Genomic DNA, 17,724 nt, shown 5'->3' on the forward strand with positions numbered 1-17,724 from the left:
GGTGGGGCAGTGTTTCAAGGAGGCAGAAGGTTACAAGTGGGATCCCAAAGGGCTCAGTACTGGGACCTATATTGTTTAACGTTTATATCAATGACACTGTCAGTGGATTGCAGGGGAATATTCAGTTGTTTGCAGATGATGTGAAGCTGGGAAGGGTTATAGTAATAGTGCAGATGTGGTAGCACTGCAAGAGGATTTGAATAAGCTAGACAGATGGGCAAATGAATGGGGGGAAGGAGTCAGTTTAATGCAGCAAAATGTAAGGTCTTGAGGTTTGGGACACACTGATGGGACATTTCATACTCTATTGGAGGAGTTGTACTGGAGATAAGAGATCTGGGGCTGATGACTGATAGACACCTGAAATTCAGGGGTCATATTACAATGGTGGTGAAGGTAACACAGAGGATTGCTGCAATACTGAGAAGGACGCTGATCTGCAGAGATAAAAGAGTTATCATCAGGGTTTGTATAAGACCCTGATCAGGCTATTGTTCTCATATTTAGTCCCCAGGATTTGAAGGGGATAAATTAACTGTGGAAAGGGTACAGAGGCAGATAAGAAAAGATTTCAGGTTTCAGGACTGTACAATGTTAGTTATGAGGATCGGCTGAGGGAATGTGGACTGCAGAGTTTGGTAGATAGAAGAGAGGTGATATGATTGAGACTTTTAAACTGTTGAGAGGTGGTTATAGGCTTGACACTGGGGAGTTCTTTTGCTTGGTTGAACAGCAGGAAGAAGTGATGACAAGGGGCCATCCCTGGAAGTTACGAAAGGAAGCTGTGCGCAAGAGAGTGAGGAGTGGCTTCTTTGCATGGAGGGTGGTCGAACCTTGGAATACATGGTCTGATAGTGGTGAGCGCAAGAACGGTCAATGAGTTTAAGGAGTGGCATGATAGACTTTGTGTTTCCTAGAAGGGACTCCGACGATGAGTCTTTTGACTCCATGGAGGCCTGAATAATAAAAATACTCAATAGGGCATACAGAGTTTCCAACAACACAGATAAAAGAAACCAAGAGCTACATATCTTAGTTCAGTCCTATCAAATAATGGCTACAAACAATCAGATGAATAAGAAAACAAAGTCTTTAAAGGAGCAGTGATTTTCTCATATATACAATCAGTCACAGATAAAATAGCAAGTTTGCTTTGCCAACAAAACTTAAAGGTTGCTTTCTATCCAATCAACAAGATCTCTAATCATCTGAAACCTCCTAAACCTCCACATCAGCCACTTAAAAAACCAGTTTTTTAAGTGGCTGATGTGGTTTAAGTGAGATGGTTTTTTAAGTGTGGTTGCATATACTGGTTTACACTACATTGAATAAACAGGAAGATCTGGAGAGGTATGCCAATCGGAACACTTCAAAGACATTGAGAATGAAAGAAAACACAAATCAGGGCTGGCAGCACATGCAACAGAAACAAAACATCAAGCAGCATGGCAATAAACAAAAATGCTTCGCACAGATTATTGTTTTTTTCTCAAGAGTGTTCAAACAATCAGCTGAAATGATGAAATACCCTCTACACTGCAACAAAAAACAAGGGATGAGTTTGCATCAAGTTTAGTCTTCATTAATTCATCATGACACACTTGTACTGACAGTAGTACACAGCAACCAGCAGCTAGCATAATAGTAAAAGTATGCATTCCATTGTTTAATCATGTTCAAATATTTTCACTAGAGTTGCTAACTGTTATTATTTGTTTTCTAGCTTTTTTAGTTTATTAATGTAATTATCTCGAGGAAGTGAAAAACAAAAGAATTTTACGCAACTAGTTATAAAATGAAAAAAAAAATGGTTTCTACTTGATCTTTTTTGTGGATAAATACTGGATAACATATTCCTAGAAGTATAATTGACTGTTGAGTGATATGTTCACACTGATTCAAGATAAAAGAGTGCACATGGTACTAGAATACAGGAAGTAAGCATTATTTACCTTTCAGTAGGATAAAAGTTAATATTTTATCATCATCGATTTCCTGATATGTACTCTCAAGGGGTGTTCAGACTACAGTGATAGCACTATATGATTGAGTTTATCATATTATTAATCTCTTATCAACAATGATTAAGTTTACAATATTATTAATTTCCTATGAACAATTTTCTTTTAAATTAGTCTATTACTTGTCAGCACTCTAATACTATGATATCTAACATTTCGTTCTTCTAAAGGGCATTTCTGACTGAATCAATGCACCAAAACCTTTCTCTTCCTTGGTCATCAAACAATGTTTTGCTAACCTTTCTTTTTCCATTCTGCTCACACATTTTTGAATGTAAACAATGTCAAGTTGCTTCCTAATGTCTTTATTTTTAATACGATTCCATTGATGTCATCTGTTCAGGGCCCTAATTTTTCTCAGAACTCTGTGGTCTCTAATCTTTGACAAAGTGCTTTATTTCTAACCCAACTCTAAGATCCATAGCCTAAACTGTCAGTTTACTGTTTGGGCTTATTTCTCTCTTATTCATATTAATATCTTATTGAAAAGAAAAATATACATAAAAAAAAGTTTCAAAAAGAATTAAACTGTGGAATTTTAGTGGCAAAAAAAAAAAAAAAATTTTTTTTTTTGGATGCCTGTTAGAGTGGAAAAAATTACTGTTAGAGTGTGGATAATCTTGATCTACTTAAACTGCTTAATTAATCTTAATTTGCTTAAACCTCATCATACATAAATTGCGAGGCTTAATTCTTTAGTGACTTTCTAAGTCTTATTAGTATTACCCTCTCAGCTATTACCCTATCATTGGGTGATAGTTTTGGGGAAGTTGCGCTGCTTTTCCTGGTTTTGGGATTCAGATTACATCTGCTACTTTCCATCGTGCAGGAAAGTAGCGATATCTCAGTATTGCATAAATAATATCAACAATGTACATTACAGATTTATATGGCAGGCATTTAATGATTTTGTTAGAAATCCCATCTGAGCCTTGTGCTTTCCTATTCTTAAGTTTGGTGATGATTTCATGTACCTCAGCAGGTGATGTCAGCTGAATGGGGTTATGTACTCTGTGTGTTTTAGCATAGAGTGCCCAAGTGTGTACTTTATTAATGAAGTCTAGATCTGCACGAGTGTAGTCCAAACTACACTCATGCAGATCTAGACTTCATTAATAAAGTACACGCTGTCAGCAAAGGCCTCAACGTCTATGTCACGGTAAACCAAACCACATTCATCAGGGATTCGTCGGAGAGATTTACAGTCTGGGTGGAGGGCTTTGGTCATTTTTCAGAATGTCTAGTTTTCTGTGTTCAAGGACTGCAGTATTGATTTCAATAGTTTTTAAGTGCATATCAGACATCCTTTGTAGTCCTACTGAGCGCTTGTTGATATTCTGGAACAGAATCCTGTCATATTAGCACCTGATCTTTTTCCAAGATCAGGTTTTTAATCACATCCAGAAGTTGGATGGAGTTTGTGTATGGCACATCTGCAGTGGCAGCTGTTAATACAGTTGGTATCTGCTTTTCTAAGCTTAGAATTGAGTTGTAAATTTTTTCCTTTGAGTTGATGACAAGAACTAGGCCAACAGATTCATGTGTAGAGCAGTCATTAGTTCTGCCCAGCTGACAATGGGACCTCATTTCAGATATTTTCATGTTGTAAGCCCAGTTAGAGTAACTGGGCTTACAACATGAACTGGGTTGTGATCAGAGCTGAGATCATCCATCACACTTATTTGGTATTGATGTGCGATATTTTGTAGTATTGCTATGTCAAGGACATCGGGAAGTCTTGCCACATTATAGTATGTAGGTTCTGGAGATCTTTTGATCACCATGTTCCTGGTGGCAGGGAAAACTGATATCCAATATATATTTGGAAGGGGAGCTTTAATAAGCAGGTCAAGGGTATCAATAAGAAAACAAAGCGGATATTGAAGGAACTAAAGGACAGCAGGAAACACCAAAATCAGTGAAGTGTGTGCAAATGGTGGTTAAAATAGAACTATGCAGCTCTTTGAAGCAGCCACTTACATGAATTCAAGACTCAGTAAATATAACAAGTTTGTGAATAATCATCAATGTAATTTTTCATTTTTGTTTAATAATTTTTTAAACGCTTTTTTTTTAAAGTAATGCTGTTGTTTAAAATAGTCACGACTGATTGGATACCTCTACTCATTCATTTAGTCTATAATGGCAGAAAAAGGGCATCAATAATGCCTAAAACCAGAATTCCAACAAAAAAAAAAGTTCCTATTAATTACTGACAACATGAAGCACTATACCAATGTTCAAAGCTGCTCAGCAACAACAGGAATATCAAGCCATCTATATGAATGTTAAGGAGAGTTTTCAGAATAGAATGAAAATGTACTATTTATATATTAATAAAAATATAATTTCCTAAATTAAAAACTTAATTCGGTATATTAGTCAAGTAAATAATTGTTTAATATCCGACTAGTTTCACTGACTAATATCTGTCAGCATTTTCAGGGATACACTGGTAAGCAATGGAAAGTAACAAAAACTAGAAACAAACCGACAATTCTAAAAATTTTTAGAAGTTATAAACAACAATAGGAATTACATTAAAAAAAACTCATCAGTGCACATGTATACATTGCAATCCCTCTATGCATACAGTAGCATGTTTAAGGAGTAAATACTATTGGGCTGTAATTAAATTAAAACTGATAAATTTATTTTATACAGTTGAAGATAACAATTTCCCAAACTTTTGAGATAGTGAGACAGTCGTTACGGTTAAGATTGGGTCTGTTCCATAAGGCTTCAGCACTTTCTTTATACAAATGTGCATGTTTATGTATGGATCAATGTAATAGCTTAGTGCATTGCCATTGGATCCTGTGGTTGGCATTTTCAACTCCATGTTGTGCGAGACCAGATTTGTGAGGTTTTGATAAGACAGATGTGGTCTTGATGTTTTCAGAGATGTGTTTATTTACAGATCTTCCTGTTTATCCATAGTAAGACAAGTTAGAAGTTATGCTGGTACCTATAAACCAATTTCACAATTTGTTACCTTCTCCAAAAGACAAACTCTCACCACTGATGTTACTTGGTGTCAGTACAGTAATGAGTATAAAGCGCCTGTGACAAGTGTTAACTTGCGCCCCCCCAACACAAAAATGACAAAAATTTTGAAAAATTTAAACGTAACAAGTTAAATTTTACTAAATGCAGTATGTTGAATACTTACTATTAACCCCATCAAAATGAGTTGCAGTATGTTGCAGAATTTTTGTGTCTAAAGTGGCATATTGCTGAAATTTAAAAATATAATATAAAATAGTGGACTTTTATATCTATTTATTTATTTTTATTTTTTACATTTTGTGCCCCAAACCTAATTGAGGCCGTGGCGGACACCTCTTTCTCCACATCGTCGTTACGGCACTGCCTGGTGTATATGAAGTGCCATGTTCTTGTAACTTGTCATACTATGAACAAGCAGGAAGATCTGTAAATAAACACATTTCTGAACATCAAGACCAAATCTGTCTTATCAAACTTCAGAAATCTGGTCTTGCACAAAATGGAGTTGAAAATGCCAACCACAGGATTCAATAGCAAAGCACCAAGCTACTACATTGATTCTTATATAAACATGAACATTTGTATAAAGAAAGTTCTGAAGCCTTACGGCACAGACTCAATCTTAATCGTAAAGGTATGATAGTTATTGCAGTCTGTGAGTGCTTGACCTTTTGTCACGATTCTTCGGACTTCACGGTAGCTTGAAAGTAATATTAATTATTGTCAACAACCCCTTCAACTACCAAACTTATTCATATTCGGCCCATCTTTCTCTCTTTTCTAGAAAAACTGTTCTTATATTTACATAATGAAGTTCAATTCTGTAACATGATAAAGTCACTATGCAATAAACCAGTGGTCCACAAACTGTGTGCCACAGCATCCAGTTTGGGAAAATTTTTTCCAAATGGCTACTAAGTTTTTAGAAGAATGCAGAAGTTTCTGCATTCTCAAAGGATTATGGCAGAGGCATACTTTCACAGTCTTCACAAGATGTTGCATTCTAATGCAGCATGGTCAACCTGTTCTTTGGCAGTCAGATATGTCTTCTGCATTATCATAGTGGTTAACAGTCTGATTCTCGAGGGTTTTTAGCATGTTGTGAAGTGCTATTACAGCTACACAGTTCTCATAATCTCCCCACTGCATGTTAACTTGTACAGCTAGACAACTCTCTACTGATAAATGCACAAATGTTGGCTGTGCATGGTACCACTAACGGAACCAGGCTCGTGCCATTCTGTGGACAGCACAGGGTGTGTAGAAGTAACAGTATTTATGGCAAGACTGTGTACAATAACCAGCCTCAGAGTCATTTTTACCTGAGTTTCACATTTTTATCCTTTTTCCTCCCCTGAATTATGATTTTTCTCTTTTCTTCAATTTATGGAAGCCAGCGTGACTGGAACTGCTTTTGTATAGATATCTTATCTTATTAAATCAAGTGAAAAGAAGAAACCATTTCTTTAAAAACAGAGTAATTAATCTCTTAAATCCTCTTAATTTAAAGTCTTGATACATTTCAAAAACTCGAGTTTTGTAATTCTATTACAAAAACTGTAATATAATTTCTAACTCAAATAATTTTTTTTAATAAACTGGAATAACAGATATGTTTACCATTCATGTGTGTGTAAAGATATCTAAATTCCTGTTTAGACATATATAAAATCCATAGATACATACAGAAAAGCTTAGGTATCATTCATGATTCAGAGTAATGCTTTACAGTATAAATAACATCAAGAGAAGAAAAAATATAATTTATTAAGGCTCACCAATATTTTGCTGGTTTTATAACCAACATCATCAAAGCACAATTATAACTGTGATAGGTACATAGCACTAAACTATGTAACTGGGGAAAATAATTAAAATTGTAACTGGCAACAGAACTAATGCCCTTACATGCCATCCTCTATGAATCAGATAACCATAAAGTTAATTTAGTAAAAAAAAGTAGCTATTCTGGAAATTATGACTATAAAGCAGAACATGGTATCTATGAACATACACCTGCATTGGCAAATAACATTCATTTGAATATGAATGGTATTCTAATAAAATCCAAAAACCTCCGAAGAATAATATTTCACCTAAAGAAATATTAGCACTCTAAAAGTTATAGGAATACACAAATTATTGTAACTAGAGCCAATAAGAGAAATGTTACCGTTATTATGAAACAAACAGATTACAATAGAAAATGAATCATCTTCCTGAAGACGCCTCTATTTATCAGATTGCAGATTGGGATTGTACAAAATCCCAAAAGGAAAATAAGTATATAAATTAATAAAAAAACGCTACATCTTGGTCAAACCTTATCATGTCAAACTAGCCCAGATATATGAAGCACCTAAAATTCACAAACCTAATACCCCCCCCCCCTTCATCCTATAAGACAGTCCCCCACCTGCCAACTGGCTTTGCAAACATCTAAATCACTTTCCTCCCTTACAGGCAACTCTCGCTCATCTATTAAAACTCTCTGCACTTTAAAACATTAATAAAAAAAATCTTACTTTGACAGATTCTGACATCATGGTTAGTTTTCATATTACTTCACTATTCACTAATATATCTTTGACAGAGACCCTATACCCCATTAAGTCACATTTCCCTCCTGACATAACTGCATTATTCAGATTTACTGTATATATATATATAGGTTATTTCCTTTGGAAAGAAAACAGCTGGATGGGGCTGCTATGGGTTTGTTTCCTCCTCCCAGCTAACTTCTATATGGAACATTTTGAAAACCAAACACTCAACACAGCCACACTTAAACCAATAGGTTGGCTATGCTATGTTGATGATGTGTTTGCTGTTTGGACTCATGGTTCAGACACATTAGATACAATTTTGGCACATTTTAACAGCCAACCCTAAAATAAACTTCACAACAGAAAAAGAAAGTAACAATTGTTTATCATTTTTAGATACACTTCTGACATAACTTCCTAATTGCTCGTTTTCTCCATTTACAGAAAACCCACTCATACAGCAAGGTATTAACATAAGCAATCACACCACCACCACCCTTCCCAACAGTGTGGCATCCTCAAAACACTTACTTACTGAGCCAAGTGACACAGCCCTGGAAACTGAGCTCAGGGACCTTTGCAACACCATTTTTAGCTAACAGCTGAAGTCCATATAAATTAGATAAAATATTGCATGCATCATCCATCAGTTCAACACATACAGGATCACAGCAAAACCACCCCGATCAAATATGTTAAAGGTACATAAAAAAAAATAAATAAAAAAAGCCAAAGTTCTTTGTAAAAATGATCTCCACGCCACTTTCATTCAGCTACCACCTTTGTACTCTCCTAAAGATTAACTGCATCCTCTTGAACATCCTGGAGTGTATAAAATTCCTTGTGTCTACAGTTTGACCTACTTTGGACAGTCTGGTAGATAAGTTAACATTCACTTTGAAAAACACAAAAATTACATTTGCAATCATCTGTATGGTAAGTCAGGATTGGCAAACCATGTTCTGGATACTCCATGTAGGATCAGATGGAGAAAAACATCTTCATTACACAGAAGTCAGAAGTGTGAGAGACTATTTTTAGAATCAGCATCAGGAATGAAGCAGCACTCTCCCAACTTCGACAAGTATGGTTGCACTAATTTACCAAAGATCTGGGAGACTATCATTTTAAGAACTGATAGTCTGACTTCTCTAAATTAACTTTATAGTTATCTGATTCATAGAGGGCATCATGTAAGAACATTAATTCTATTATCAGTTATAATTTAATTCATATTTTCCCCTCACAAGCATGTAGTTTAGTGCTGTGTGCCTATCACATTATGCTTGTGCTCTAATGATGCCGATTAGAAAACTGGTGAAATATTAGTGAATTTGATAAAATGTATTTTTCCCCTCTCTTGGTGGTGTTTATACAGTAAAGTATTATTATGAAAAAAGTCATGGATAATTTACTTCTCTTTTAATATTACAAGTATTTAAACTATATTTAAGTGCAATTACATTACCAAATCATCAACAGTTTCTTGCAGTTCTCTAACTCTTTCTTCTAAAGTTAAATTTTGTTCTGTCAGCTGTTCAACCATTTCTTCAGCACCAAGTGCAGCATCAACCTTTGTAATGGATAAACAGAAATCAAACACTGATTCAAATAATAGAACATATATCATTAAATTTATAAGATTGCTTTTTTGCTGAAAGTAGTTAATATTCAAATAAAAAAAAATATATATATATATATCATTTACAAAATTAAAGATACCAAGAAATTATATACAGTACCCTCTCCCCCCATCCATGGTTTGAAAAAAGCACACGAAACACTCAAGCGCCTCGCTGGTTGAAACATGCATACGCACAGGCTGAAAGCTTGTCGAAACATGCTTGTTTTGCTAGGCACATGGAATTAAACATGCGTATTTGTTCATGTTTAGTTTTACTTGAATTGTCGAAGAAAGCAGTCAATTGTCTGTCATAGCAATTAAAAATTGTGTTTAAATTCAAGCAAATAAATTGTGAAAAATTTAAAAATGGCTTCAAAACCGAAGAGAAGACATGAAGTGTTCAGTGTTAGTGAAAACTTTTTTTCTACTTTAATATGATTGAAGTAGAAAAAGAGTCAATTGGAACCGTTTCCAAGATCTATAATAAAAATGAATCTTTGATACGTGAAGTGTTGAAGAACAAAGAAAAAATTCGTGCCAGTCTTTCCATTGCGCCCAATTCTGCAAAAGTTATGGGTACAGCGCGTGATAAGGTGTTACTCAAGGTAGAGAAAGTTTTGAATTTGTGGGTGGAAGACATGAGAAAAAAACGGATTCCTATTGATGGCAACATGTTATGACAAAAAGCACTGATCCTATATGAAGACATGCAGCTGCAAGATGAAACAGAACAGGAAGAAAAGTCATTTATAGCAAGCAAGGGCTGATTGCATAGATTCAAAACTAGGCTGAATCTGCATTGTTCCCAGCAGAATTTTAAAAAATTATTGCAGAGAAAAGTTATCATCCTAAGTAAGTTCTTAATTGTGATGAAACAGGCCTTGCTTGGAAGAAAATGCCCCAACGGACCTACATCCATAAAACTGTGATGCAAGCACCAGGCTTTAAAGCATTTAAGGACAGATTCACACTAGTACTTTGCAATGCAGCTAGTCATATAATTAAACCTGGCCTTGTTTACCGAGCACAGAATCCATGTGCCCTTAAAAACAAAAACAAAAGTTGTCTGACTGCTTTTTGGCAATCAAATCTGAAAGCATGGGTCACAGCTGTGTTATTTACGGAATGGGTCCATCGATATTTTATTCCGGAGGTGAAAAAATACTTGGAGAGGGAAGAATTACCATTTAAAGTTTTAATGATAATAGACAACATGCTAGGGCACCCTGAGTCACCAGTCACCGAAGATGAAATGTTCAAGTGGTTTTCTTCCCATCTAATACGACCTCATTGCTTCAGCCACTCAATGAAGGTGTCATTAGATGCTTCAACCTCATATCCTCAGCAGGTTTCCGATATGATTCGTGCAATGGTTGAGGATTCTGCTGATGTTGGAGTCATGGAATGCTGGAAATCATTCACAATTGCAGATGCATTGTATTCATCAAAGGAGCAATGTACGAATTGAAACCAGAAACGGTAACTGCATGTTGGAAGAATTTGTGGAGTGATGCCATTCATAATTCTCAAAATGCCCCTGATTAATTCACAGATAACAATGATAATTAGCATAGCACAGAAAATAGGTGGAGAGGGATTTGACGATATGACAGAAGAATTGAATGATTACATAGATGGACATTGTGAGGTGCTCACTAACGAGGAGTTGAAAGATCTTGCCAAATCTTCTACAGAAGATGATGATGATAAGGATGAAAGTGAACAAGAACCACCAGCATAGACACTCGAAAAATTTGCCACGATATTTAGAATGGCTCAAACATTAAAGGAACAAATAGTGGATTATGATTCAATGATGGAGCACAGCATAAAAAATTACTTGCACAATAATAGAAGCTTTGGAACCTTTGCAGAACCTGTTTACTGAATTGAAGAGACAAAAACGGCAGCTTCCAATAACATTTTTTTTTAAAAAGTTGACAAAGCTTCTACTATCGATGATCCTCAGCCATCCACATCATTTGTTCAGTAGGCAAGCAAGCAGCTGATTGCCAAAGATTTGGAAGATGAATAAATATGTAGCTGAACACAATGAGGTGTTCTGATCTCAGTTGATTCCTCCTAATAAGAAAAAAATGTTAAGATTTCATTAACAATTACATTTTCATTAGCATATTTTCTCATTTTGTTCTACATAATTATTATGTGGGTTAAATTTTATTTGTCTAAAGATGAAGTTTTATTGAATGAGTCATTTTTTTTGGTTTGCCACTTCACCCATACTACTAAAGGTGCTTTCTACCACATTCAGGCACACACTTCATTGCTCCTCGTAGATTCTAAAGACGTAAAAATTGTTTCATGATCATTTAAAATAAATATGTAATATTATTATCGAGGAGCAATGGAATGTGTGCCCAAATGCGGTAGATAGCATCCCTAGATAGTACGGGTGAAGTGGTAGTCTAGAAATTATCTCATTTAATAAAAAAAAAACTTTATTATTATTTATTTAGCCATCAATTTAGTGTATACATTATATATTAACTACATAACATATTCACTAAAGAACCCTACAATCCTAACACATGAGACTAAGTCAATTTACTAATAATTTCCTGCTTCAATTTTGCTATATATGTGCAAAAATCTGGGTCTCGCTACTATCCGCGGTTTTAGGTATCTGCGGAAGATGATGGAACCAAACTCAGTGGATATAGAGGGCTTACTGTACTTGGTTTAATCCTTTATCCAAGTGTAAGCAAACTAAGTTTGTGTCTGAAGTATTTTCAGGAATGGGACAAACAGGGGGCCTACTGTACTTGGTTTAATCTTTTATCCAAGTGTAAGCAAACTAAGTTTGTGTCTGAAGTATTTTCAGGAATGGGACAACTCGTGGTAAAGGTGGTATGACTTCACATCACTTGCCTTGGTATCCCATAATGCAAAGCACATCTCCTTGCACACCTCCATCATTTACAATTGTGAATATGGACATCTAGAATGACATGTACTACCAAAAGAATTCTTGTTTATCTGATTTTGGTACCTTTTCAACACTATTATAATTAAAAAAAAAAAAAAGAGCTAGAATTAGTTCATCATCATCCAATTCCTGATGTATACTCTAAACAGGTGTACAGGATATGATAGTACTGCATGAAAAACTTACACCATTACTAACTTCATATCTACAATTTTCCTCAAAATCAATCTGTTACCTGTCAAGACTCCAACATTGTCAGATCTTATGTTTCTATCTTCTAAGGCACTTTTTACTGTATCTACTAGTACTACTCCTTGGCATTACAGTCTATTTAGGACCTGGGCCTGTCTCAGGATAGCCTTCCATTCTTCACGATTCTGCTCCTCCAGTTCTTTACTCTCATTTTCTTTAAATCATCCTCCACATCGTCAAGCCATCTCCTTTTTGGTCATCCTCTGGGCCTAGATCCATCTGGTCCAGACATGAAGACCTTTTTTACGGCTCTATCATCCCCCATTTGCTGAACATGTCCTAGCCATCTCAGTCTTCTCACCTTTATTTCAGTAATAATATCCACTTCATTGAATTTCTCCATTATTTCTTTGTTATTCCTCACTCTCCAAAGTCCATTCTCATTAATTGGGCCAAAGATCTTTCTTAATATCTTTCGTTCCCAAATTTGTAATCGGTTTTGATCTCTCTCTGAATCATTGTCCATGTTTTGCAGCCGTACAAAAGCACAGGTTTGAGGATTACTTTATATAGCTGGATTTTACTTTTTATTGAAATCAAATTAGATTTTAATAATGGCTGAATACTATAATAAGTTTTATTTGCAGCAGCTATTCTATAGGTAATTTCATCTGACATATCATTACTTTCTGTTATTACTGAACCCAAATATTTGAACTGCTGGACTCGTTCAAAGATTTCTTCATCTACTGTGAAACTTTGGCTGTTTCCCAATTTTTGTTTATCTCTGGCAACAATTAAGTAGTTTGTTTTAGTTTCGTTTGTTTGTTTGTTTGAAGTCCCATTTACTTACCTCTTCTCTCATTTGTCTATAACCTTTTCTAAGGCTTCTCTCAGTCCTTGCAATACAGTCCACATCATCTGCAAAAGCCAAAAGCTGTAGACTTCTATTCATAATAGTTCCACCTCTGTTTATAATTACATTTCGTATTACCCTTTCAAGGCATAGGTTGAAAAGCATTGTTGATAGTTGATCTCCTTGTCGTAATCCTTTGGTAATCCTGAACTCAAGTGTGAGTGAGTTCACCCTGTATTTGCACTCTACCCATGGTATTTCTGAGTGTCATTTTAACTAATCTTATCAGTTTAGGTGGAATTTGGAATTCCTTCATGACTTTAAATAGCTTATCTCTATTGATGTTATCATAGGCTTGTTTAAAGTCCACAAACAAATGGTGCAGATTGATATTGAACTTGTAGCATTTCTCCATTATTGTTCGTACTGTAAAAATCTGGTCTGTTGTTGATCTATCATACCTAAAGCCACATTAGTAGTCACCCAGTGTTTTTTCTATAAAGGGTTCCAATCTAGTTGCCAGTACCCTTGCAAATATTTTGTAAATTACTGCTAACAGTGATATTCCTCTATAATTTTGGCACATTTTTCTTATGTATAGGAACGATAATAGCAGTGTCCCATTCAGTAGGCATAGATTCAGTTTCCCATATCTCTGACAAACACTTATGTATTTTGATTAATAGTGATTGCCCACCATATTTTAATAGCTCGAGTGGTATTCCATCTTTACCAGGTGCTTTATTATTTTTCATTCTCTTTAGGGCTAATTCCACCTCGTTTAATTCTGGTGCTTCCTCTGTCTCAGTTTTTCCCATACTTGCCAGGGGTTCGTTAAACTCATCTTCTTCTGGAACGTTATTTTCCAAGCTTGTTTTGTCCTGAAGGAGATCTTCAAAATATTCTGCCCACCTTTCCAAAATGTCCTCCTTTCCACTGAGCAAGTTTTCCTCATGGTCTCTGCAGAAAGTTGTTCTGGGTTGAAATCTGCCTTTAATTTCCTTTATCTTATTATACATTTTCTTAATTTGTCCTGTATTCTTCAAAATCTCAATTTCATTTAGCCTTGCCTTTTCCCATTCACGTTTCTTTCTTCTACATATCCCTTTGGCTTGTTTTCGTTTTTCTCTATATTCATTCTCATTTGTTCGAGTTTTTTGTCCAAGCATCTTTAGACGAGCTGTATTTCTGTTTTCAATACATTTTCTACATTCCAAATCACACCATTTATTTATCATTATTTCTGAATCCCAGGACTTCTTCAGCCACTTTAGTAATTTTATTCTTGATCCCTTCCCATTTTTTATCTATTGTCATATTATTTATATGTTCATCCCCATTTTCTTCATTTATTTCTTCTCTCAATCTTTCAATATATTTTTCTCTCTTATTTGTCCATCTTGTAATTTTTGGACATCATATCTTGGTGTTCTCTTTCCTCTACCTACTTTATTAATTTTTATCCTTTGTTTATATTTAATTCTTAACAAGTAATGATCCGTATCAAAATCCGCTCCTCTAAAACTTCTTACATCAATGATATCTGTTGCATGTCGTCTATCGATCAGCACATGATCGATCTGATTTTCCATTATTCCATCTGCCGATCTCCAGGTAACTTTATGTACTTTTTTATGTGGAAAACAGGTTGTACATATGATCATATTTTTGCTACTTGCAAAATCAATTAGTCTCATGCCATTTTCATTACTTTCTTCGTGTGCATTATCTCTTCCAATTGTTGGTTGGAAGGTCTCTTCCTTTCCTATTTTGGCATTCATGTCTCCTAGAACCACTTTTACATCATGTTTCGGAACCTGATCATGTATCTTCTCCAATAATTCATAGAAATTTATCTTTTCTTCACAAGAGTCCTCAGTTGGTGCATGTGCACATATAAGTGAAATATTGAATATCTTAAACTTTATTCTCAGTACACAAAGTCGTTCATTTACTGGTCTAAAATTAAGAACCAAGTGTTTCCATTTTTTATTAACCAAAAATGCAGTGCCAAAGGCTTTTTGATCTCCTCCACTGTAAAAAATAGTATGTGTTCTGGTATCAAATATGCCACTTCCTTTCCATCTCACCTCCTGCAATGCTGTTATCCGCACTCTATATCTCTGTAGTTCCTCACACACTCTCTTCAATGTTCCTGGTCTGTTCAGGCTCAAGACATTCCAGCTTCCAAACCAATATTCATAATCCTTTTTCTGTTGTCCTGCAAAGTCCGTCTGGCTAATTTTCCTTTTAACTTTCTTAACAAATGAGTTTTTACAGGACAGGGTTGTTAGCCCTGCACCCAACCTTACAAGAAGGAACTTGGCTATACCCCCGGTACTGGGTACCCATTTTAGTCACCTTTTACGACATGCATGGGCTACATTAAGACTATTCTTTAACCCTGGTCACCACATGGGGTTTTTTACTGTATCAATACACCTATATCTTGGTCTTCCTCTGGGTCTTTTTCCTGCCAACCTGGCAAAGAAATCTTGTTTTGCTAATATTTCCTCTCCCATTCTGTTTAAGTGACCATACCACCTGAGATTAGCTCTGCTAACACATTCCTGGATGCTAACAATGTTAAGTTCTTTCCTAATATCCTTGTTTTTAATATGATATTGCCACTGATGCCATTTGTTCTAATCTTTTTCAGGACTCTCATGTCTGTGGTCTCTATTCTCTTTTGGTCAAATGTTTTATTTCTAACCCAGCTTTCAGATCCATAAGTTAAAATTGGTTTGAACACCGTCTCGTATATACAGCTAATTTAGTGTTTTGACTAATTTCTCTCTTATTCCATATAAATTTATTCAGTTGACTTCGTACCATACCAGCTTTGTTAATTCTGTTATCTATTTCCATATTTAATTTACCATCTTCACTAAAAATCGTGCTTAAGTAGCTGAAATGTTTTACTTGTTCTATAGGTTCTTCATTCATAATGCAGTTGATATTTTCAATGCTTCTGCCTATTTTCATTGTCTTTGTCTAACGAGAAAAGCAGCCAAAGGACAAAGATTAGATAGAAACTCAATGAACAGTTTTATAAGAGAAGATACTTACTCTTATGAGTGTCTTATGATGAAGCATAAAGAGGCATTTCTGAAGCTCAGAGTATTACTCTTAAACTAAATTTAAACTGTACTATAATTGTAGTATCATTGTTTTGCCAGATTTCTTGATTATGTAAATTGTGCAATTTCTGATTCATGTTGATTAAAAGGATAACTGTGTTTGAGATGTAGTGTTGGAGGACACTATTTAGGAATCCCATACACTAAAAAGAAGCAGACAAATGAATGGGTCTCTTAAAGAGGATTAGTAGAACTCTAAAACGCTTAGGAGCAATGACAGAAGAAAGCTAAAATACTTTGACACAAAGAAAGAATGAATGGCAGGCATCAGGAAACAGTAACAAAGTGAAAAGTTCCTGGAAAAAGAGAAAGGAGTAGATCTTGATTGAGATGGATGGAAAGTGGTGTGTCTGGAATGAATGTCTTCAGAGCTGAAGTTTAAGAAAAGCCCACAACTGGACTAACTGGTGAGAATTCATGTGGCACATCATTGAGGCATAGAGTAACCATGCTATATCCCCTGATGTCCAATGGAAATTATATGATTATAAATCATTAGAAAGGAGTACCAAATTATTGTTAAAATCTTGAGAGCACTTTTTTTTAAATATTTATTCTTGATTCCATGGGAAATACAAGATTTTAAAGATACAAGATTTTATATTTATCAAATAGAACATTAACTATTAAATGTAAAACCTTGTTTAACTATTTTCCCTGTTTAATTATTATTAAATCCTCTCATTTTATATACCATACTAAGGATAGACAAAAGTGATGATGCTAGGAAATTATTAGGCAATCTTTTCTTTAATGTTGAATGAAGGAAAATTCATTATCAAAGACATGTGGAGACAATCATTCATGAACAAAAATAACTTTAATGAATATAAAGATTATTAATTTAGCATTTCTGTCTTCATGTTAAAGACCATCTTCAAGTGTGTATCAAGAGTTAAGGCGGTGACTCATAAGCTAAGTACTGCAGTAAGTCGCTGACTATTTTTATTATAGAACTCATTAGGCTTCAAATTTAACTTGGTGTAACTCTAGTTTATAAGTTGAATGTTAATGTCTGTCCCCTTTATTCAACACAGTTAGCACTCAACAAGATACACAGCCTGTCTAATCTGAAGGTGTTGAGAATCTGATTAATTTATGAAAGAATTCTAGTACTTTGAAAATTGTGAAAAAGCTTTTTTTCTTTTCTTTTCTAAAGATGCATCTGTAGAAATCATTCATCTGATTTTGCCAACTTTAGAATATAGTAATTTCTCTAGTTGTTTAATAGAGACATGCATGTTAGACATACTATATTTTTTGAATAATGGCTTCACACATGTAAGAGAAAACTAAATATAATTTATTACTTGTATATATTTTGTTCAATATGCCATGAGCTTCTTTCAGGAAGAAGACAGAAAAACTGGTAACAACATTTAAAATCTG

The 17,724-nt window shown here is 34.9% G+C and overlaps 1 protein-coding gene across 1 annotated transcript in view; it reads right to left on the reverse strand.

Moving 5' to 3' along the window:
* Positions 1-17,724, reverse strand: part of LOC150092464 (dynactin subunit 1-like) — a 334,669-nt gene that overhangs the window by 155,067 nt on the left and 161,878 nt on the right. The window contains exon 12 of the mRNA XM_090414876.1: positions 9,045-9,149. Coding sequence (XP_090271002.1) covers positions 9,045-9,149 — 105 coding nt within the window. The remainder of the gene's footprint in view (positions 1-9,044; positions 9,150-17,724) is intronic.

Source organism: Typopeltis vanoorti, chromosome 26 (genome assembly GCF_054136105.1).
Source record: "Typopeltis vanoorti isolate ZY-2024b chromosome 26, IOZ_Tvanoo_1.0, whole genome shotgun sequence".
Taxonomy (NCBI): domain Eukaryota; kingdom Metazoa; phylum Arthropoda; class Arachnida; order Uropygi; family Thelyphonidae; genus Typopeltis; species Typopeltis vanoorti.